The sequence below is a fragment of the Manis javanica genome, chromosome 2 (genome assembly GCF_040802235.1).
Source record: "Manis javanica isolate MJ-LG chromosome 2, MJ_LKY, whole genome shotgun sequence".
NCBI classification, from domain to species: domain Eukaryota; kingdom Metazoa; phylum Chordata; class Mammalia; order Pholidota; family Manidae; genus Manis; species Manis javanica.
This window is the reverse complement of record NC_133157.1, coordinates 66686306-66711234: the sequence shown is the minus strand read 5'-3', so window position 1 is coordinate 66711234 and position 24929 is coordinate 66686306. Positions and strand designations below refer to the sequence as shown.

Genomic DNA, 24929 nt, shown 5'->3' with positions numbered 1-24929 from the left:
GCTTAATTAAAAGACTAACACTGATGCAACTGCTATTCTGTTACATGATTTGAAGGGTAGGAAAATGAAATCACACAGTTCCTACAGGCAAACATTAAACATGTACCCAAGTACTTACAATATAATGTAGGAATACCAACAGCTATAGAAGATTTAGATGAAGTGCTATGAGCATTTAAAGTCTCAAAAACATATGTAGTATTAGAAATGTCCATGGTAAAGTCCTGTATCTTAGGCCTCTCCTTCTTCGGAGTCCCTCTCAACTGCATTAAGCCTGACAGACATATAACCAGCCAAGTTTTCCTGTTTCATTTTTCACCACTCCTTCCTATATCCCCAGACCACTTCTGTACTGGATTTATCTTTTGCTTTGCTAGGGGTATATACTCAAGAAATCTTTTAACAAGAAACTTAAATAAACACTTATCAGACTGGCTAAAATTAAAAATAGTGACAACAGCAGATCCCGGTAAGGGTGAAAAGAAAGATCACTCATATGTTGCTGGTGGGAACATACAATATGATGCAGGAAGTGCACTCAGCATTTATACCAGAGAAATGAAAACTTATGCGTATATAAAAACCTGGATGCAAATGTTCATAGCTGCTTCTTTAACAGTCAAAACCAAGAGAAAATCCACATGTTCTTCAGCAGGTGAACGGTTAAACTGTGGTATATCCATACCATGAAATATCACTCAGCAATAAAACAGGCAACCTATTGACACAGTAACTTGAATGGATTGCAAGGATATTATACTGAGTGAAGAAAGCCAATCTCAGAGGTTACACACTGCATGATTTCATTTAGATAGTGTTCTTGAAATGACAAGATTATAAAGACAAAACAGATTGGTGGTTCCAAGGGATTGGGGAGGAGTGGTGAGGGAGGGAGGGGGCTGTGGCTATATATAAAGGACAGCATAAGGGATCTTTGTGAAGGAGCTGTTCTAAACTTGACTGTGATGGTTACATAAATATGTATATGCATGAACTTGCAAAAAGCTATATACACACATACCCATGCAAATATACAGATGAATGCACGTAAAACTGGTAAATCTGAAAAATGTCAGTGGGTTGTACCAGCATCAATTTCCTGGTGGTGGTGTTGTACTAAGGTCATACAAGATGATCTCTCTGGGGAAACTAGGTGAAGAGTACATGAGATCTCTCTGTATTATTTTTTTTCACTGCATGTGCATCAACAACTACCTCAAAACAAAAAATTTTATAAAAGATGATTTAAAAGAGGTAGAAAACTTTTTAAGTCCCTGCATGCATGCTATCTTTAATTCTATTCTCACAAGGAAATCTGGCTTGGCGAGGCATAGGCATCTTTATCTAAAATAATTTTCTTTCAGACTGGAGCATGGAAGGCATTGTTTCACTCTTTCCTGGGAAATTCATGATTCTTTATAGCTCAATCTTTGATTCTATAATATGGCTTTATTTATCTATTCATTCCCAGCTTTAATTTTGCTTTATGTTTATATTGCAATGGTATCAAGATACCTAGTATTTTAGATAGCAAAACTCAAAATTTAAAATGGAACAAATCAAAGGTAACATGGGTATTATCATGTTTGTAAACATAATTTGAAAGAGAGTGAATTTATCTATACCTTTTTTTTGACTAATCTCTCAAGGTATGGTACAGGGATGTGGAGTCGCTAATATCTCTGTCCCTTTCTCATGTTCTAGCTGAGGTCCAAAAGCAAAAATCTAATTCCTTTCTGATAATGGACATAGCTAAATGCAAACAACCATCAGTAAGAGATGCACACCTCTTTTCTGTTAGGTCTGAAGCGCTTTTTCCTCTTTAACGGTAATGGGGAAGGCAACCAATATATCAAAAAGCAAAGAAACTGTCTAAACTAGATGAAAAAAATTAATGCTAAACAAAATTGTAACTGAGGGGTAAGCCCCAGCCATAATGCTAAATAAAGAATTATGGAAAATAACCCACCCTGTAGCCTATACAAGCATGCCCATAGCTGAGGAGAATATGATCTAGAAATTTAGAGCTTGTCATACATAGTTTGAAAGATAAATCCCAGTTCGCACATCAAAAAGTCTCAGTATTCTTCAGACTGGTTTCATTAAATTCTGAGAACTTATTAATATTTATATTGACAGACATTTGTGTGAAAAAAGAAAATTGGTTCCACACTATTTAAAAATTAATAATTTTGCTGCTCAACAAAAATGATAATAAATGTAAAATAAGTCACTTAGGTCATTAATTATCAAGACTGTCTGATATGACTTCCACCTGAAGGAATAAGAAATATTTGGATCATGAATATAAGCTCTCACTAATATATTTTATGCCAGGCTTACTTCCCTAGAGTTGTCAATAAATAGTGTAGGATGTAATAATTTATCAAGTTAATTAAATGAGAGGGGATTCTATATTCTTCATAGGTAAGTTATGTCAGAGAAAAAATAATTACAGTAAATTAAAAATCAATAAAATAGTTCCTCATTGTGCTTCCAAAATGAATACATAAATTTCAATTCAAAAGAGTTTTAATCAAAATCTTATAATTTTGTGTTGAGTGTATATAATAAGTCAGCTACTGTACCTGCAGAGAGGCATAAAGAATGAGCTCTGGCCTTTGAGGCATTTACAGTTTAGTGGGGTAGACAAAACATACACCTAAATGAGATTAGGGTCGATATTAAAGAAGATAATGTCTCAACTATTTACAATATTGTTTCTATATGAAAATAATTGGAAGATTAATATACTTCTGTTACACAGATGACTTTTACCATGCAGACAATCAGTACAGCTTTTCAAATAATCTCAAGTGATTCAAAATGGAGGTCACCTGCTTCATTAAATTCTTAATGCCATATTGGCAGGCATTGCAGGGAAACTGGATACTTCCCCCCAAAGAGGCAGCACTTAAAAAAACAGCTAAATATACAAAAGTCACCAAGGACAGATTTTCTTGGAGGTGTAGCTAAACTTGTCTTTATCATCAGATAGTTACTGTGTTTATTCTTTTGTTCACATGCATATTTCAATAAACACTTTCTAAGCACCAGGCAATGTAGATACAAGGACAGATTAAGGTTTGATCTCAGGCTCAAGGATCCACATGTGAATTAAGAAAACAGAGTGTTAAATCCCACAAAGAGGTAAACCCAGATCGCTGGGAGCACCATGCATTATGGTCTTGGAGGAGGTGGTGCCTGGGATGAGCAGTAGAGTGCCAGGTGAAGAAGAGAGGGGCCAGGTGGGTAGTCCAGCAGAGCAAGGCATTCCTGAAAGACCAAAACCCTTTCAGAGTGCCTCCAGGAGATCAGAGTGCCTGGGTGGGTGAGGGGTGGGAGTGGGGGAGGCTCCGGGGAGAGGGAAGAGAGAAGGCTGTAAAGGAAGCAGGAGGAGCACCTGGAGAGAGTGGCAGGAAGCAGATTAGAAAGGATCTGACATTCCAACTGGGAAGAATGGGTTTTGGGCCAAAGGCTGTGAGCTTCAGTTGGAGATCCTTCAGTGAAGGGATCTGAAAGAGCTGGCGGTCCAATCGGTGGATTGCACTGGTAACAGCACTGGGATGTGTGGGAAGGCAATGATACTGAAAGAGACTGCTGCAAAACTCTAGAGGAAGGATTTTCAGGGTCTCAGTAAAGGCAGTGGCTGTGCGTATGGAGAGGAGGGGGCCGATCCAAGAGTTATTTAGGAGGCAGAATGGATGCGACACTGATTTACTGAGTGTGGAGAAAGAACAAAGAGAAGAAGAAGGCGGGGAAAGGATAGCTTCAGGACACTGATCTGGGCAACTGGCTGCATGATCATGTTCCCTGGGCTAGGGAAGACAGGAAGAGAAGCAGGCTTGGGGGAAGATGAAGGACTACCTGAGAAGAGCAGTTTTCAACTAGGACATGCCTCTCACCTTGTCTGTCACATGGGGACTGTGCGGGATGGTCTGAATGAACCCCACTTCCTGTTTCTGACAGCAGGTGGCTGATGATGTCCTGGCAGTGCTCTGCTGTCACAACTCTTACCCAGGGCCAAGTTCACTTAAGGATGTAGATGGCCATCACCAGGGGCAGAGGGTGAGGCCAAGGGAAAGGAAATACTTCCGGAAAGAGAACACAATTATTTAAATGTTTATTTTTGCCAGACACAGCCAATAGGGAACAGCAATGTGAGGGTCAGGGAGAATCCTGAGATCTGGATTTCTGTTTTTGGAATGAGGCCTATTTTTGAATGCTGTGGGGAAGCCGGCTCTGCCAGGTTGAAGGATAAAGCACATTCAGTTTTCTACAAGAGTTCCGAGTGGCCAGTGTGCTATGTGGAGGAGATTGTGAAGAACAGACCATCCCAGAGGCTTAAAGACATGGCCCCAGGGCAGGGCTGGGGGAGCCGGGGAAAGGGAAGTGGGGCTTCCTTCTGGGATGCCAGGGGAAGATGGTATTTGTCAAGAGGGCTCACTGTGGGGTGAGGTAGTTCAGGTCATTGCAGATGCAGAACCCAGAAGCAAGCGGCTCTGATCAGGAACCAGGGAAGCAGACCACAGGGAGCAGGCCAAGCTGGCAATGAGCCAGGCAGGTGTTTTCTGGCCAGCAGTCATGCTAGGGAAATGGACTCCTGGGGTCTCAAATATGAAAGAAGAGGGGTGGGCAGGAAGCAAGAGGAGGTCAGCAAGAGGTTAGGAGATTTATTCTATCTGGGAACAATAGAAAAGCTGGGGTCCAAAGGTCTGGAATCTTGGATTTGCCACTTCAAAGCCCTCAAGGGGACCTTGGCACCACCAGAAAGGGCCTTTCGACATTATTTGGTTCTGGACTGTTTTTCCCTCCTACCTCTCATGCTCTCCCTTACTATTAACTGCCACCAACACCAGGCAAATCTTGTTCTTGGAACATGTCAGGCTACTTCATGCTGGCTTATATTGTTTCCTCTTCTAGGAATGTGCTTCCACTGATTTGCCTGCCTGGAGAACTCTTCTTCTTTCAAGACCTAGCTATGATGTCACGTAGTCTGAAACTCACAATGCTTTGAGCGTATCATTGCACTGAATACACTGTATGGCAACTGATTAAAGTCGGGGGTGTTCACCTCACGTTGGCACACAATCAACCTGTAGTACATGACTGATAAGTGAGAGAAAGGGTATACTCTAATACAGTCTTGTTCACCTTACTCTGGCTGGGCTGCTGACCCACTCATGCAGTCCCGGACTTCTTTGTAGAGCCTTAGCAGCACTGCCTCACTTAGATGTTAACAGCAGAGATTCCTGATTGTGGGGCTCTAGGACCAGCCCTGGAGTGACCTCACATCTTCCCTGGATCTCCATGGCACCTCAGCTCTGCAAAGTGAGGGGGATGTTAAGGCAAGAGACTCTCGCAGGAATGCCAGCCACAGACCCTCTCCCAGCCACCTGGGGGCTGCCCTTCAGAAGATGATCTGAAGAGAGAGAGAGAGACAGCCATTGCATGGCTGCGAGGTGGAGTCTCAGCCTGGGGGTGGGGGTACGAAGGGCTCCCAGGGACTCAGGAACTGCTGTGTGGATGGGCACTCCTCTGGGGAGACAACACACAGCTTACATCAGTTTTGAAAAGAGGTCCGTGACTATTAAATATTAAGACCTACAATTCCAGAAACATGTCTTCCTCAAGGCAGCTCTGCTCAGAGAACCAGCTGCTTGCTGCAGATCACAGAGGCCTTGGTCATCATCGAGGCAGATCACAGAAGGGACTCAGGTTCCCCCACAGCTTAGGCAATTACATGCTCTCATACAACCCCGAGAAAGCCTTTCTGAAGACAAACGTGTGCAGTCTAAGGAAGTTCCATGAGCTGTGTCTCATACAAGATCACATGCAACCCGTGAGAGGGAGTTAGCCTGAGGACCTCCACATTGATCTTCCTTAGAATAACAAATCTTCCCAAAGGCAAAAAATAAAAAGGCAAGTCCCCAGGGTCTCCTTCCTGATGAAGAGTCCTGTTTGACCTTGTTCTGTCAGTACCGGGCTCAGGAAACACTAATAAACAGACAACGGTTCTTTTACATTTGACTTTTCCTTTTCCCTTTTTTTTTTTCCTGGCATAGGAGCCTATAGTCTTAGAAGATAGTCTTAGAAAAAAGGCTTTCCATTAAAAAAGGCAGGAGTAGGCAAGAGAAAGCAAATCTAAAACTGGAGAGGCTTGTACTCAACTCTGGGGAATTCAGAGTCACTTTTTACCCACATCCTGTAAGGGCAGAAAAAGCACAGGAAAAGGTTTCTACTAAAATATGTGTGTTTTGTTTTTTCTTTTTAAAAGAAAAACATGAATCACTCATGTCCACCCAGATATCTGAATAGCTCAGCTGGACATATTTTTGTTTGCTTGATTCCCACTGTTATTCTCCTGACTTCTGAAAAAATAATTTTTAAAAAGTCCTTAAAGGAAATCTTTACATATCAACTGTTCAGAACACACTTTGTACCAAACAGGTGCAGGCTCTGTCACTGACTTGCTAAGTCACCCTGGACAGGTTTCTTTGCCTCTTAAAGAACCCAATTGGTCACCAATTAAAATGGGAGTATGAGTGGTACTGACTTCAAACGGGCGCTGAGAGAATTAAATGAAATGACGCATCAAAATAATCTCAGCCTAGCATGTCACACTCTAAGCATTCAATAAATAGTAGCTAAAGAATAGGAGCTGTGGAGTAACATCTCTATCAATGAGATAAACTATTGCAAGGACACATCTTTGTGCATCATCATACATGATATAACATGTAGAGAGAAAAGACCTATAAAATAGTCTTTTTTAGGACTGCTTCTCAGTGACAATCCCCCATTTTGTACATTACATGGAATGGTTACAATGCCTTCCTCCCCTACAGGTGAGCTTGAGTCTAGCAGAGAAAGGTCCCCCTCCCCTGCAACAATGTGGCTCATCTGTCCAGGCTCACAGAAGGCCCAGAAGGCCACAGCCTGGAAGGCACACCCCGTATTTCCCAGGCCCAGGCCTGGTGAGTCCTTGCTGGCCAGCATGCCTTCTGCTCATCTCCACTACACCCAACTTAGCTGAGAACCCAGATGCATCTCCAAGTTTATCTGGGCCAGGAATTGATATTTCTGAGAATGTGTTAAGCAAATGATCATCACCCTTCAGAAGACATGAGAGTTTCAGTGTCATCTTTTTCTCCAAAAAAACTTTTACCTATTTTTGGTAAATTCACCACATCAGAAAAGTCTTTCCTGGGTCTTGGCTTTATTTATTAATTTTTCTAAGTATTGCAGACTGAGGGATTTGGGACTGTGAATTCCTCCTTTCTTTTGACAATCACTGGCTAAGTTTGCGTGTGATGGTCTTTGCTCTAACTGTTGAGACTCATTTCTGATTGCCTCTTACTCAGTTCGCCTAAAACAATTTTGGCAAATGTACGCTCACCTCATGGTTCTGCATTCACATTGGATATCCAGGAATCTGCTTATCAATCCCACCAAGAGCATGTTCTCTAAACTTCTCTCCAAGGTTGGAACCTTATCTCTTTCCAGATTTGTATATGGCTTTTCTTGTGAATCACTACATTAAACCTAAACTTATTTTCCCTCCAGTTTAACCACCTTCCGCACAGGGAAGGATGAAAAGAAACAAAAAAAAATTCCTGTTTCATCTTCTCAAAGGCTTAGCTGACCTAGCTTACTCATAAAACCAACAGCCACTCCAGACAATTCCCTTCTCATTCACTAATCTCTTCAACATCAAGGAGGCGTGGGCCACCACCAGGATTAGGAAGCAGTCTGTTTTGGGCCTTCCTGACAAAGGTTACATTATCACAGATGACCTTTCAAAGGAAGTCACAGCAACATCTCCTTACCCGGCAGTCTCTCTGAAGTGTTTTCATGAGCGCATTGTACGTTTCGGTGTCAAAATACAACCCTTCGTGCATGTCCTGCAGGAAATCTAAGTCCTTAAATGTGGGGTTGGATTTCTCTCTCTCTTTTCGAGATGCTCTCCGCTTGTATGTAGAGCCTTTCAAGTCATAAGTAAGGTGCATCCTCATGGAGCGTGGTAAGACGTTGTTCATCACCACGATCCTGATGTTAATGCCCCCTGACTGCATGCAGTACAGTCCGTAAAATTTTGGCAAAAGAGTCCTTGGATTCTGGTTTAAATTCTAAAAGGAGAAAAAGGAAACCATGTTTAAAATCTGTTTTCACAACATAATGTTCCATGAAAGATGTGCTGTCACCTAATATGATAATTCAAAGTGGAATGTGATTATCTTTATTAATAGCCATTGCTAAAATTTTGCTGTTTCTAATCTAGTTCGTAGGTCAGCTTCTTGGAACAGCAGCTTCATCATTCTAAACTCACAGCATTAAAAGCGGCTGAGTTGAAAATGGACAGAATGTCCCAAATTAGCTCCAACTAAAATCAGGCAAAGAATTGATTACTGCCATGTGTGACTATTCTCCTAGGCAGTTAGAAAGAAAATTAACTGCTCGTGAATAAAGGAGGAACATTTTAAATTTTAATAGCTTCTAAAAAACTGTCTTCCAAAAGGGCTAGACCAATTTACAATCACACTTCATAATATGACATGTTTCTCGTCACTCTTCGCCAATGCTGAATGTTACCAGATTTTTAAAGCCTGTGTACCATGACTGGGTGAAAAATGGAATTCTGTTTTTAAAAAATTGAACACCACTGATTATTAAATTTAATATTTCTGACATACTTTCAGCACCTTGAAGACAATTTTGTGTTAATATCCTTTGCCTATTTTTCCATAGGTTTTTGTCATTATCAGAGCTATATATTCTGGATATTTACCATTTTTCTAACCTGTATGAGGCAAATATTTTCTTCCAGGATGTTGTCTTTCTTATTATAAAAATAATGTATGCTTATTTTTGTTCCACATTAAAAGTGAGTACAAAATTAAAAACAGTTTACTACAGGGCATTTATACAATGAAAAGTCTCTCTACTACCCCTGATCCTCCTCCCAATACCCAGCTTTTGAGGAAACCATTGTTCCCATTTTCTTTGCATCTATCATTCCAGAAATATTCTATCTTGTGTTCATTCTGTGTCTGCTGTTTTGTAACACAGATGTTTTGCCACACATATGTTTTGCCTTTTGATGTAGTCACATTTCTGTACCTCTTTCTTGTGCTTTTTGTTTCTTGTTTAGCAAATCTCTTTATACTGAAAGGTTGTAAATTTTGTCTATTTTCTTCCAAATTTGAAGTTTCAGTCATTACATTAGGTTTTTACTCTATATGAAATTATTTTTCTGTGCAAAATAGGGAATTTAATTTTTCCCCCCAAATGGAGTCATTTACTGAATAGACTGTCCTTTCCTCATTGAGTTTGAGGCCTTCCTGTTTCATACAAGAAATTGTAAATATACAGGGGTCTATTTCTGGACACTTACTTTGAATCCACTGATCTGTTTGTTTAGAACTGCACTGATTTATCAAAAAATATTTTTTCCGTTCTTACAACCTTTCCCTTCCACTGTTTAATTTTTTCATCAAATTTGGAAATTTGATTGGAGTTAGACTGGATTTATAAGTGGACTGGGGGAACTGAAATCTTTGCATTGCTGAGTTCATGAATGATGCAGATCTCTTCACTATGTCAGAACATTTTTATGTCCTTCTATACACTTTATAGTTTCCTTCATAATATTCTTGTACATCTGTTTTTATAGACAAGTATTTTAGAGTTCTTATTACGAGAATTCTTTCTGGATTATTTGTTCAAATGTTATATTATTAGAACCTGCTTTCCCAATCAGAATTATATCTTCATTTATTTATATCTTTACTTTTCTAATAATGTTCACCATAAATCATTGTTGTCATGAATGAGGTCTCTTTTTCCCCTGATAGTCCTCCTCTCTATGATCTACATAATGGAATACAGTGGATTTGTACATTTATCATAGCTTGCAAATCTGCTGGACTCTCATTATTTTTAGAAACTACTGATTTATTTTCTTGAAGTTTTGCTCATTTCCAATTGTATCATTTGCACAGAACAGTGTTCACACTTTTCTTCTATTTCTTCTTGTATTCAAAGAGCTACTGCTAGAAATTCTAGCAAATATATCAGAAAGAACAATTTATGGAGTACATCCTTATTTTTCTATTATTTCCTGTGAAAGGGCCCTTGTTCTTCTCCACAAGATATTATGTGAACTCTTGGGGACAAATAAATGTATAATATGTGTGTTCGTATTTAGTTGTTAGGTTAAAAACGTCCCTGCGCATTTAAAGAATTTTAATTACAAGAAGATGTTGAGTTTTGAGTGCATTAGTTTATTCTCAATGTCTCTGTGGATACCACATGATGTTCACATTTTTTTTGTGAATGGCATGAACTATGTTGTTATACTAGCTTATGTGATTGGGATAAAACCACTTATTCAGCTAAATTTAAAATTTTTATTTAATTTTAATTAATTTAAATTTAATAGCAACACATGGCTAAATGGACATATGTTGGACAATGTGGTTCTAGAACAAAAGAGAAGTCTAAGGTCAGAATTGTAGAAGTTCAAGATTTATTCACTTAGCAGGTTAGCAAAGAGTGCAATGTCAGTTTTATCCCAATTCTGTATTATTAAAAATGTATGTTTGAACAGAATACACCTGAAAGTAAATTCACCAAATACGTATCTCTGAGAAAATTACAGTTGGCTGCATTTTTCCTTTTTTGCATTTTCTATTTTCTCTAATGTAAAGTAGACAATTTGCTCTAAAAAAAATACCTCCCAGCTTCGTTCAGGATGAAAACCTTTTAAAATCTGTGGCTGCCATCCACTAATATTTTTATTTTCATTTGTGACTCCTCTATTTATACATGGGATTAATTTACAGCATTTAATGTTGTCTCCAGCAGATTTTTGAATAATGCTTTTTACATACAAATGAGCTGTGTGTCACCCTATCAATTTTGTTTTGAAACAAAGATGATGGTTATCATCTCTTTCAGCAACTGAATGGCAGAACTGAGGCCTCAGAGATCCAAACTTTTTCCAATAGCATTCCAATCACAGAAAATCAGTAACTGCTATGAAAGTCCAAAGAAACCAGAGGTATGAAAATGACAAGGCCCTTAGGAAAAGTTTATTTTAAAAAAATTGGACTAAATATCTGGTAAGTCCACCTGGCTTGGTTACTGTTTGTCTATAAAATATTACATGAAAGGTGACTTTCACATTACAATATTTGACCTACGAAGTCCTAAATTCTGAAGCATAGTGGCTGAGAATGGATAACACTGAATACAAGCTGGTATAGAGTGCAGGGGTTAAAAATGCGGTCCCTGGAGCCCTACTGCTTATGCTCGGAGTCCCAGCTCTGCAGCTCAGGAGCTGAATAGCCCCTGGCAAGTCACTCCTTTTATCTTTGTCTCAATTACCGTTATCTATTAAATGGCAACATGGCAATGATTATGGCATGTAAGGTTGCTGTGAGGAATAAATGAATTAATGTGTGCAAAAGACTTACAACTGTGTTTAACACGCAGCTTAGCACTCAATGAACCCTAACCATTCATATCACTACTATGCTCTGGGTGCAAAGAGTCTTAGAATGCATTGCTTCCTTTATCCTACGTCCTGTATCCCTTCTTTATCACAATCACCAGGTAAGACAGGTATTTCCCAGCTTTTAAAGACCAGGGCCAACTGTGACATTGCTTACATGGTCAGTTAGTTGATGGCTGAGTTGGGATTTGAACCTAGACTGTGTCAGTGAAAAACTGTGCTCTGCCACTCACTTCTACTGTACTTCTTAAGATCTAGTCAATGAATGTTGTAGGATGACCTAAATGCAAAACAAAACTCACCGAAGAGAAAGAAACATGCCTAAGAATCACTGAAACAAACAAAAAAACAACCAGGTAAAAAAAAAACTGTTGAAGAAAGTAATCAACCCTTGAGTAGGAGCTTTTGTTAACGTGCAGTTACTTACCATGTAATAGCCTGGCAGTAGCTTCTGAAGGAACTCAGCTTCTTTATGCTGAACTGTTTTGATGATAAATTCATCATCACTGGTCACAAAAAACAAGGATCCACTGGCTCCGGGGTTGGACAGCTCTATTAGAGGTTCACTGCAGATGGAATACTGCAAGAGTAAATTAACAAACATTTAAAAATACATTTAATGTACATGAGGCTTCCAAGGAGGAAAATCACAGTATTATGTATCCTATTTTGAAATAGGAGGATCTCTCCATAAGTTTCAAAAGGCGGCTCCAGGTAATATTGAAAAGGCTGTTTGTGATATTTCTAAAAATTTCATCGATCCATTTATCTTAATAATTCTATGATGGGAAACAGACATGCTCTCTCACCCCCTGGTGCCATATAATAGAATCATGAATCACCATATGTGTCCAACGAAAGAACTCAGTACTGGTGACTAAGGTACTTTTTTTCCACCAAGTGCCCATAAAATAAGAACTGAAAGTTTGATTTACACTGTGTTTTTGGCCTTTGAACACCAACACTTACCCTCTTCTCACTATTTATTCCACTGATGGATGTCATTCACTCTTGGTTTCAACAAGGACATGACTTTAACACCTGAATCTCCAGCCCAGATCCATTTTTAAGGCTCCAGATCTGTATGCCTAAATTTTTAATAATTATTTCTGTTTGTTATCCCACAAGCAATTCACCTATAACAAGTTCAAAATCAAATTCATCTCAGGGCTGTGGTTAGCCTGTATGATGCCTTAGTAGTAACTAGAAAGAGGTGCCTCTCTTTCCTGGCAGATGTAGCTCTGAGACAGACACAAGGTCAATGAATGGAAGAAGGGCTGGATTCCAGTCTACACTTCTTCACCTTATCCATGTATTCTTGGACAGTGCACTTTGTACACAACCTTACAGGGAGACTCTAGATCATTTGCCTCCCACTGCGCCCCCCAACCCCCCATCTATCCTCTCATCTTCTCTCTTTTCCCTAGCTCAGGCAATGGAAACATTGTTCACTTTGTTCCCCAAACCAGAACCTTGGGTATCATCTTTGATGTCTTGCATTTCTTCACCTTCCATACCCAGACTAGTGATTGTACCTGCCCCCATCATGCCATCTCTTTTGTCAGTACCTCAAGTTCAGTGGCTTCATAATTCCATGCCTTGGTTACTATGGTAAACTCCACCTGGTCTCAACTATCCACTCATAACCTGTCCAGGGCATTCTCAACTAGGAAACCAGGGATCTTTCTAAAACACAAATCTGATCATGTCCTTCTAAGCCTTTACATCTTTTAATAGTTTCCACTGTCTAGATCGAAGATAATATACACCCAGTTTCCTAACACAGCTTTCAAGGCTGTGAATGGCCCAGCCCTGTCCTTCAGCCTTCTCTCATCACCTCTTTCCTTAAACTCCAGCTACAGCAATAGAAAGCCACCTCCTATTTTCCCAAATGCACCACACACTCCTGACTACTGGGCTTTTGCACTTTCCTCTACTGGAAACAACCTCCCTTCTACCTTCACCTAGTGGAGTACCACTCCTTTATGTATTTATTCAACATTTAAAAAATATCTATTGAGCATCTGTAATGTCTCTCACGAGCTTATGTCCTAGTAGGAGGAAACAGTGAACAAGCAGGTAAATAAATTCTCCATCAGAATGTGGTAAGTGCTAGCCAGAAAAATGAAGTATGGAAAGAGGGGCAGAGAACCAGCCATGAGTGAGGACCTGGTCAAAATAAATTTTATGTAGGGTGATCTCTGGAAACCTCAATGGGAAAGTGGCATTGGAGCAGAGGCCTGCGGATATCTAGGGAAGGTCATTTCAGGCAGAGGGAAGTGCAAATGTCCTGAGACACCTAGAAAGTTCAAGGCACAGCAAGGAGGCCAGCGGCCAGAGTAGAGTGAGCAGAAAGGGATAAGCCAGAAGGGGCAGGTGGGCCTGACCAGGGCATGTCAGGATGAGGGACTCTTCTTCAAGGGAACTGGAATCTCCTGGAGGGTCTGGGGCAGAGGACCACTTGTCTGCTATGTTGAGAACTCACTGTAGGTGGACATGGGGAAGCTGCAGGTAGCACAGTGAGGATCTTACAGTGACTTTGGCATCAGCTGGACATTGCTCTGTCCTGGAAAACTCTTGCTGACCCTGGGAGTCTAGATCACTGCTTCCTGGCACTGTATGTTCTCATCACAGAAGTCACTGCACAATACCTTAGTTGCCTATTGATTATTCCAAGTTCCCATTAGACTGTAGAGCTCTATGAGGGCAACATTATAAGTATCTTATGCTGTGATACAGCTTAGGACCTCTGCCCTGCACACAGTAGGCACTCAATAAATTTTTGTCAAACAAATGACTGAACTTTACCAACAACTGAAGGGCTATAAATCTCACCAAAAAATGCCAGAACACCAGCAGAGAAGTCAATTTTTGGTTATTTAGCTCAATGTGAACTAATCATCCTCATTATTGCCTAGAGAAATGCTGGTGGCAGAGAAAAAGGTAAGGAAGCCAATCTGTGAGATCAGATCAGCCCTCATGAGGGGAAAAAAAGGGATTTAAAGAACTGAATCCTGACGATGGAGGAATCTGAAAACACCTGGGCTGAACATTCTCCAAAGCTTTTCATCTGGGCTTATGAACATTTAAATCCTCTTCATAGAAAAATCTGGGAGGAGTGGAGAAAGAGGAGGAGGCAAGGAAGGAGGGAGGAGACGGGAGAGAAACTGGGGGGAAAAATGATCAAAAGGCAGCTTTTAGTTGTCACCTTTTACGTTATCTTGCTTTGGCAGCACCATGGATAAGGGAAGCAAACTTCTCCAAGGAAAGAAAAAGCAAGTATTTGCACCTTTCCTAAAAGTCACTGGCAAAATTACATCTACCTCCTCCTCTTTCCTCTAGCCTCACTTCTTGACGCTTTTGCTAAGCAGCACAGAACCTCAGCCCTTATGGATGAGTTGAGGGAAACAAAAAAAGCCATGAGGCTGCACACACAGGATGCCAAAAAAGCCCAGAGAAAGCACAGGGTGCTTTCCCTGCCGTGCAGTGTCCACGCAGAAGGGTGATGAGTGGGAAGGGCCTGGGGCCTGGAGTCAACTGACATTTCTAAAATTGTGGCTCTGCCACTGGCTACTTATGTGCCCTTGAGAAGTAACAGCATCTTGGAGTCTACGGCACCTCATTTCTAAAATAATGATAATATGCACATGAAAGTGGCCTCAAGGCTTTACAGCAGATGCATTGGAAACCCTGAGCAAAAAGTGACGACTCAGTTGCTGCCACTACTCTTTTCCATTATGAGAGCACATGCAGGGGAGTGAGGCACACACACTGCAAAATGCACAGTCTCCAGGCAGCAGAGGAGGCCGGTGTGCCTGGGGATGTGCTGAGGGATTCAGCCCAACTCCAGTGACCAGAGGGCTCCCAGAGATACATGGAGACATGCTTAGTGAAGCAAGAAAAAAGGCAGGTCTTTTGTACAATTATGGATTTGAGGCTCTGGAAAATAAAGGTGACCCCAAGGTCTCATAAAGAATGAAGGCAGACCCCAGACTCCAGGAAATCTGATTCTTTGTTCCAGGGGCTTGAATTCCTAGCACAGAACCATCTCATGGATAGGAGGAAATGTTGTGAAAGTACAAAACCAACAACAAATGCAGAAATTACAGGCTGCAAATGGAGAAATTAGGGGGTGATTCAGGAAGAACTGTCAAGAGAAAATGGGATTCAGACCTGAACATCTGCTCCCAGTTAAAGCCTTAAATTCTCTAAGCAGTGACATAATATGGAGAGCATTTCATTGGTTACTTCATTGTCAAATACTCCTTTATTAAGTAATTTATAAATTAATATGAATGGAAAAATAAACTATCCTGATGCATTTTAGTAAGCGTTTGGGGGTCACTGCTAGCATAGCGGTAATCTGGCATCATGATACTGAATAGTATCCTCTATACCATGATCCTCTATAATTCTGTGGTTTCTTACCCTACAACTCCTTGTTACCACTTTCTCTTCTAAGCAACCTTCTCTGCAATATTGCCTTTAAAGAGCAAATAAAGAGGAGAGATGGGAACATTTTAATTAGCCACAATCAACAAGCTTCCCCATGCTTGCCTGGGTTGTATGCACCTTTCAGGCACTGCCATCCGTGGGAGCTGTTTCAGTGTGCTCATTCTTCCTTTCCCTCTCCTGCAGGGCCCCCCTACTATGCCCATTGGAAAGAATGCAAAGTACAACCCAGCTGGGCCCTGCCAAGGCACATGAACAATGTAAGCCTGCACGGTGTGATGGAGACAATTTTTGCTGCAGTTTCTTCCCCTTGATAATGTTAAATATTCACCCTGCTCTTTCTTGTTGGTGCTAGTGAACCTGAAAAGACATATAAATCACCCTGGATTTTGGAATAATTGGGCACCTGGTGGAAAAGGAAATGAACCACAGGCTCGCTGCCCGAGCAGAAATGGGAAAAAATGCTCTGGGCCCCTTGGCCTTCCCTTGGGAGTCATTTTTTGGGAACAAATAAGGAAGCAGGCACGTCTGCACCACTGTGCATGCTTGGAGAAGCACCTTCACTGAGCTGCCTCACAATACAAATTATGCGTGTTTCAACATGTAACTTGTAATCAGCATGCACATGGTGAATTTTAATGGTACTGAGAAAATAAACAGAATAATTTAGGCTGAAATCCAGATGCAAAAGCACAAACCTAAGTAGAAATATGTATATCTCACAGGAATCTACTATTAAACCTGTCTATAGAGGTACTGTACTGATTGCTGTCTAACGTTACTCCCTCCCGCACTTAGATCAGTATATTTCACAAATACAGGTTTAAAGAGCCTCACTTTGATAGATGCTAGGAGGTACTTTGTGATTTGCACTGTATCTTTTTTTTCTTCACACAGCTGTTGAAGGGATGTCTTATTTCATTTTTCTGTGCTTTACTTGGGCTTACCTCTTTCAGAATGTGCTTTGTAAGGGGTGTTGGCATTCTTCAGAATGGATAGTTACAGTTCACAGTCTGATGGGCTAGGAATTGGATAACTTGGGACCACATTTAATGAGAGGTCTGAGACTCAGTGGGTTTGGAAGCATGAGGCCAGCTGGTGAAGGGAAAAGAACAGGGGGAAGGACTGGAGACTACTGTCTGGTTTGAGCTTGTCCCAATGAATGTGGGTAACCTTAGGCACCTTCCTCCCTGACCCCAGCTTCAGGTTTCTCATCTACAATGAGCTGTTGGGCTAAAAAAGCCTCTGTGGGTTAAACCTGACTCTCTGAAGCAAAATGCATATTGCTAAAAACCCTTTCCTCGTCTATTACCCTCCAGATCACTGTGGTTTGGAGGTGAGCTTCTAGAAACTCCAAGACCTACTGGGGAGCTCTTTCAGTCCTGGGCTGTTCCCAGTGAGTGTCCCAATGCAGGGCAGGCAGGTGGCCAGGCTGCTGGAGATCTGACAGCCATGTTTAGCTAGAGAACCATTCGGCCTTTTTCTGTTTCCTGCAGATCCTAGAGATGGGTCCAGTTATTCAACTGTGTGTATGCTTGATAAGGGAGGTGGAAAAATGGAATCAAACAAAGTACAGTCACCTGACTGGTTCTATCTCTACCCACCCATTTTATTAGGGCAAATTTCAAGCATACATATAAATAAAGAGAATTGTGTAATGAATATCCATGTGTCTATCTTTCAGCTCAACTATGATCAATTCATGCCAATCTTGTTTCCTTCGCACCCCCAATCACTCCCCTGCCCACTTCCCTCAGACTCTTTTGAAGCAAATCCCAGGCATCCAGTCATCTCATCTGTAGATACTTTAGTATATGTTTCTAAAAGACAAGGACCCTTCTTTTAAAACAGAACCACAATATCATTATTCCACTAAAAAATAAAAGAATTCCTCAACATTGTCAACTATCTAGTCTATCTCTGCATTTCACCAATTTCCTACAATTTGAAAAAAGAAAGACCTGTTTATTTGAATTATCTAGCCTTGTCCTTCTATTATGCCTGATCAAAACCTTCCCCTCTTGTCATCTGGTCCATCCAAAGTCCTTCTAAACAGTTAGAGCTTTTGCATTAATTGCATTTTTAATGCATTTGCATCTTTGGGCTAACAGAATCCTAACACTGCCCTCCGCTCCCCGAACATCTGAACATCTTTCCCTTCTTTTCTACCTACTTAAATCCCTTGTAGTTTTTAATTCAGTTAACCATACCATGCTCAGTAAGAAGCCCTCCTAATCAATCCAATAGAGAGAAAACCTCAAGCATTTATTGTTTCGCTTCATTTTATGTACCACTTAAGTAAATAGAGTAGGTTGTCTGCCCACGTAAATCAGTAAAATCAATAATCTTTTCAACTGTATCTGAGTTCTCTGTCTTGGGCTTATTTATAATTTTCTGCATCTCCCTATAATTATTAGCACAGTATTTTAGTTACAATAGGTGTTCACAGTACCCGATGATCAATCAATTTACTTTTTGCCAGGTACTCAAAGAAGGACTTGTGCTCTGAGAAGCCATTGGCTTAGTCTCCTGTGTTCTTTTGTAAATATTCTAACTTGATTGTGAAAGTAACTCTTCTAGCTTAAGGGCTTATTAGGAAACTGTGTAAACCATGTGAGTTGTTTCTCAGAAAAAAAGGCCTTCCACAAAGAAAGCGATTTTTTGAGGGAAAATGGTGCAAGTACAGGCTTCCCAGACTGCAGGTCAATGGCCACCAGAGGGCTAAAGAGAGAGTACTTGCGGGAAGGGCAGCCAGGCAGAACCTCCCAGTACAGACTGGATCTGTGTTTGGAAATGAGTCTATAGCACCTCCTTGGCTGGCAGAAGCTAAAGGATAATACTCAGAGGGGGAATCCATTAATTTCTAGTGTGTGGCAGAAGATGAGAGAATAATCTCCTTTCAATAATACAGTATTAGGACCCCGCTGGGCTCCCCAGACATGTTACCTGAATGACAGTGATTATAGAATGACCAGAATCCAGAGAATCGTCTCTGATACACACCCACCCATACATACCCCAGCTGTGTGTGTGTGTGTGTGTGTGTGTGTGTGTACTGGAGTGGTTGGGAAGGCAGAGTTGGTAGTCCGGATAGAGGCATCTGATATCCCAATAAAACCGACACATGAGGCAGAAAGCTACATTTGAGAGCCGCAAGATGTGCAGGGACTTTGTACTCGGTTCTCATTGCTCTACAAAGATATATTAATGCAGCCCGAGGAGTTAGGATTTACCATGTAACCAGGCTGAAGTCACATGATTTTCTTAGGGCCAACTAAAGAAGAGGGTCATTCATGGGTTTTCATTAGCACAGAACAGAATCAGCTTTGAATTTACTTATTTATATCTTTCCCAAATTATAAGATGCAGTTTAAGTAGTCTGCTGTAAGTACCAAATATTGCTATATTTTCTCTGCAATGCGTTATTCCAAGATCTGGCTCAAGTCTTATTAAAATATTCTTATTCTTATTATGCGGAATGGGGTAGACAATAAGTATTTGATGGCATCCTTCCTACATCTTCTTGAAAACCAATTCTAAAGAGCCCCAGGGTGTGAAGAGTGATCAGATTATGAAATAAACCATTTTCCTTTTAAAGAAGACAGGAAGTTGCTGGCTCCTTGAACAGGAATAAGGTAAAAATCTGAGATCACATCAGTCTACCTCACAAAAAGCCTGTTGTGTTTGTACTTGCTGCATGCCAGAAGGCAAATGGACAGAGAAGACAGGTCTAAGGATAAAATATGCCTTTGTACCTAATAAAAATACATTTTAAGAGAACCTGTATGAAGAGATGCGGAGAACAAAACTACCCAGCTTCTTTAAAATGGTCCCGTTTCACAATCGTTTCACGGTTGTGGACCAAGGCAGGTTTGAGATGAATGGTATAAATAATTAAAACAGAAAGGCTTCCAAATGGAATCCAATCAGTAAAATTCACAGGAGTATTTAGAACTAATTATAATATATCTGTTGGAATAATTATCTAAAATAGCAACCAATACCACTGCTATTTAAATATCAATTGCCTTAGCAGATTTTGTAGCTACTAGTTAAATGCTGCAGCATCAAGTCGCATTTCCTGAAGCTAAATTTATAATCATTATAAAATCTGGAACTTTTACTATGCTCCAGAGTCTTATAAAGTAAGAGAAACAACCCACTTGTCACTGTTGCTATGAGACAAATGTTTATATCACACGTTTCTGAAGAAGGGAGGAAAATGACAGGTTCTTACCAAGTAATCATCAGGCTTGATACCAAAGAGTTCTCTGAAGTACCGGAATGCTAGTGGAGCATATGTCTTAAATCTGAAGTCTGGGTAGTGATGTGCTGGGGTCAGATTGCTCCCTTCACTGCAGTTAAAGTGTTTTTAAAAAAAGAGGGAAAGAGAAAGCATTAGCAAAGACAATATTGACTTCAAATTCTAGCTCTCTTGATCCTCAGTCAATTTCCCCTTTACAAAATATACCCTGGTAGTGGGTCTTTCTAAGCCAATGGCCATCAGGTAAAAACAGATGCTCACTCAGCAAGAGTTAGCAGGCCTTTCCTGCCAATCGCAGCGTGTCTTCAGCCTGAGAATTCTTTAGTCTCCCCCTGTGCCTCCTCCTTCCTGGGAAAATCACTCCATCTTCCCCAGTGAAACCACAGTTAAAACACTTTAGGAGCCAGGGCTGAGTGCATGGAGCAATTTCAAAAATGCATGTTTTTGGCCATGAATTTTGAATACTGGACAAACGGTTTAAACTAGGAACAAGTCAAATAATTTTTAAAATGTCTCACCAGTAGAGAGAAACGCCATGCTGGAAACAGATGAGCCTGAACTGAACTCTTTCTTACATCCATATTTACAAGAAAAGATACATTAAATATTTTAGGGATTTTATAACCTGATTTCCATTCCCAAGCATATCATTAATTTTTTCCTCTCTGGATTTTTTTTTTTAATTCTGGAAAATTTTTGTGCAATATTTATGATGTATAAAGAAATAAGCCAGTGAATACTCATGAATTCAAAATGTTGCTTAAGAAAGAAAATATTATCCATATAGTTTACTCACCTGTGCTTCTTACTGATCATGTCCCCTCCTACTCCTTAAGGTATCCACTAGGCTGAATTTTTATTTTTATCACTCATTTTACTCTTTGACTACATATTAATAATACAGTTCACATGATAACAGGTGAGTCATCTAATATAGATCTACTTAAATTTTCTCTGTGAAAAAATCAGAATAATTTTATATAGACATTCAAGATCTTGTACCATATTCTAGGTGGGACACTGAGACTTAGTGCAAATTTATCTTAGTCTGCTTTTCATTGACAATGCCAACAAAAATGCTTTCAGCATGCAACAAACATCTGGGATCTAGTACCATTTAAGTTTGTTGAGGTCATTCAGATTTTGTATTAGTACCTGGTACACAGTAGAAACTCGCTAAGTATTTTCTGGGTGAAAGAATGAATTTTATAGGGACAGTAGCACAGCACGAAGAATATAGTCAATGATTCTGTAACATCTTACTACATTGATAGATAGTAGCCACATTAGAGGAGTGAGGATTTAATAATATAGGTAACTGTTGAATCACCGTGTTGTGTATTTGAAACCAACATAAGATTGTATATCAATGATACTTACATAAAAAAATTAAAAAGAATGAATATTCGAGATATTGCTAATACAGTAAAGTTGACTCTTACATGAAGCTTAGGTTCACAAGTCAACATGTAAGGTAAAAAATCACCATAGTCAAAAATCATTCTTGAGAACTCTTTAGGAAATTCTCTAGACCCAGTACAGCCAGTTCTGCCTCCTGCATGGTCACAAGCAACCATTTCTTTTGGTAAGTTTCAGAGGAAGCAGTTATTGTGTGTTCTTAGGGGCCAACATCATGTAATAAATCTTATCATTAAAGGCTAGGATTACGAGGCAGCAGCAAGACATGCACTTCAGCAGAGTGATATAAGAAATGAGACAGCCTGGGACATGAGCAGCTATTTCCATCTCAGCCTTGTTGCATGGAATAGCCCACAAATCACCTGCTCATTTCAATGATTATTATTTTCCTAAGCAAGTATAGTTTATTATTCATAATGTATGAATGATGCCCAGCTATTGCATCCAAACATTTCCTCATTGCATACTTTGGGACTTACAAAGGGACATGCATTCAGGTATAGGTCCTATGGGGTTGTCAAAAGGAACAATTCTGGAACTTAATATGACATGCAGTTTTTGAAAATGTGGGCTATGTAGAAATAAGGGCTAAAATTAAAGAGGCTCAAAGTGATCTCTGACATCTTTCCTCACTTTCCCAAGCAATTCAAAGTACTCACAAGGCCTTGGGTTCTGAGGCTGGCTGCTTTCAGTGGCCTAAGAGTGGTGCCAATTTCATATTTCTCCCTCTCTCTTTTCTTCTTCCTATCCCATGCAATCAAACTAATTCATTCCATTAGGGCAGATTACCTTCAACATTCAGTCAGATAAAACATCCATGCTCCACTTACATGGAGTGTTTCTTTAGATGTTTTTTTTTTTCAGCTGTTCCATAATATTTAATAGTATAAACACTGAATGCCTGTTTAACCAAAAATGATGCTATATATTAAGAAGACAGGAGAGAAAGTGGAAATCACTAATTGTCTAAATTTATATAATGTCTAAAGCTGAAGAGTAGAGTTTGTAAGAGCATTAGATACTCTCTAGAGAATAACTATCCAACTAAAAGAGTACATAGCCTTGTCCCTCTAGGTTATAACACATATATTTGTCCCCTTTCCAAAACAGAATGACACATACAAATTCTTTTTGCTGGATTAGGTGGGGTTCCAGTCATTAACAATAAATAGAAGCTCATTCTTTCATGTTACCCAAATCATTTTTCCTATATTTTTAACTGAAATGTGTTCCTCCTTCAGTTTTAAGAATATTTTGGTATCAACAATCACATGAGAGCAACATTATGGTTACTAGACTCCCCTCATTATCAAGCCCCCTCACATACTCCATTACAGTCACTGTCCAGCAGCGTAGTAAGATGCTATAGAGTAACTACATGTCTTCTCTGTGCTATACTGCCTTCCCCATGCGCCCCCTTATGTTATGTGTACTAATCGCAATGCCCCTCATTCCCCTTCTCCCTCCCTTCCTGCCCACCCTCCCCAGTCCCTTTCCCTTTGGTAACTGTTAGTCCATTCCTGGGTTCTGTGAGTCTGCTGCTGTTTTGTTCCTTCAGTTTTTGCTTTGTTCTTATACTCCACAGATGATTGAAATCATTTGATACTTGTCTTTCACTGCCTGGCTTATTTTACCGAGCATAATACCCTCTAGCTCCATCCATGTTGTTGCAAATGGTAGGATTTGTTTTCTTATGGCTGAATATTATTTCATTGTGTATATGTGCCACATCTTCTTTGTCCATTCATCTACTAATGGGCACTTAGGTTGTTTACATTTTTTGGCTACTGTAAGTAGTGCTGCGATAAACATAGGGGTGCATATGTCTTTTTGAATCTGGGCTCCTGCATTCTTAGGGTGAATTCCTAGGATTGGAATTCCTTGGTCAAATTATATTTCTATTTTTAGTTTTTTGAGGAACCTCCATATTGCTTTCCACAATGGTTGAACTAGCTTACATTCCCAACAGCAGTGTAGGAGGGTTCCCCTTTCTACACATCCTCTCCAGCATCTGTTGCTCTTAGTCTTTTTTAATGCTGGCTGTCCAGCATTAAAAACTTGTGTGAGGTGATATCTCATTGTGGTTTTAATTTGCATTTTCCTGATGATTAGTGATGTGAAGCATCTTTTCATGTGTCTGTTGGCCATCTGAATTTCTTCTTTGGAGAATTGTCTCTTCATATTCTCCACCCATTTTTTAAATTGGGTTATTTGATTTTTGGGTGTTCAGGTATGAGAGTTCTTTATATATTTCGGCTGTCAACCCCTTGTCAGATACATCATTTACAAATATATTCTCCCATACTGTAGGATGTCTTATTGTTCTGTTGGTGGTGTCCTTTGCCATACAGAAGCTTTTTAGTTTGATGTAGTCCCATGTGATCATTTTTGCTTTTGTTTCCTTTGCTCAAGGAGATGCACTCAGGAAAAAGTTGCTCATGTTTATATTCAAGAGATTTTTACCTATGTTGTCTTCTAAGAGTTTTATGGTTTCATGACTTACATTCAGGTCTTTGATCCATTTCGAGTTTACTTTTGTATTGGGGTTAAACAATAATCCAGTTTCATTCTCTTGCATGTGGGCGTCCTGTTAGGCCAACACCAGTTGTTGAAGAGGCTGTCATTTTCCCATTGTATGTGTATAGCCCCTTTATCATATATTAATTGATCATATATGCTTGAGTTTATATCTGGGCTCTCTAGTCTGTTCCATTGGTCAATGGGTCTGTTTTTGTGCCAGTACCAAATTGTCTTGATTACTGTGGCTTTGCTGTAGAACTTGAAGTTGGGGAGCATAATCCCCCCAGCTTTATTCTTCCTTCTCAGGATTGCTTTGGCTATTCAGGGTCTTTTTTGGTTCCATACGAATTTTAGAATGTTTTGCTCTAGTTCATTGAAGAATGCTGTTGGTATTTTGATAGGAATTGCATTAAATCTGTAGATTGATTTAGGCAGATGGACATTTTAACAATATTAATTCTTTCTATTTATGAGCACAGGATGTGTTTCCATTTATTGGTATCTTCTTTAATTTCTCACATGAGTGTCTTGTAGTTTTCAAAGTATAGGTCTTTCACTTCCTTGATTAGGTTTATTCCTAGATATTTTATTCTTTTTGATGCAATTGTGGATGGAATTGTTTTCCTGATTTCTCTTTCTGCTAGTCCTTTGTTAGTGTATAGGAATGCAGCAGATTTCTGTGTATTAATTTTGTATCCTGCAACTTTGCTGCATTCAGATATTAGATCTAATAGTTTTGGAGTGGATTCTTTAGGGTTT

General features: G+C 39.8%; 1 protein-coding gene across 5 annotated transcripts in view; it reads right to left on the bottom strand.

The window, feature by feature from the left end:
* PIP5K1B (phosphatidylinositol-4-phosphate 5-kinase type 1 beta) overlaps positions 1-24929 on the bottom strand; it is a 360505-nt gene that overhangs the window by 166869 nt on the left and 168707 nt on the right. For all 5 annotated transcript variants that reach the window (XM_036991203.2, XM_036991204.2, XM_036991202.2 and 2 more), the window contains 3 exons: positions 20205-20322; positions 11943-12095; positions 7830-8129 (listed from right to left, as the gene is read on the bottom strand). In XM_036991203.2, the coding sequence (XP_036847098.1) occupies positions 7830-8129; positions 11943-12095; positions 20205-20322 (571 nt within the window). The remainder of the gene's footprint in view (positions 1-7829; positions 8130-11942; positions 12096-20204; positions 20323-24929) is intronic.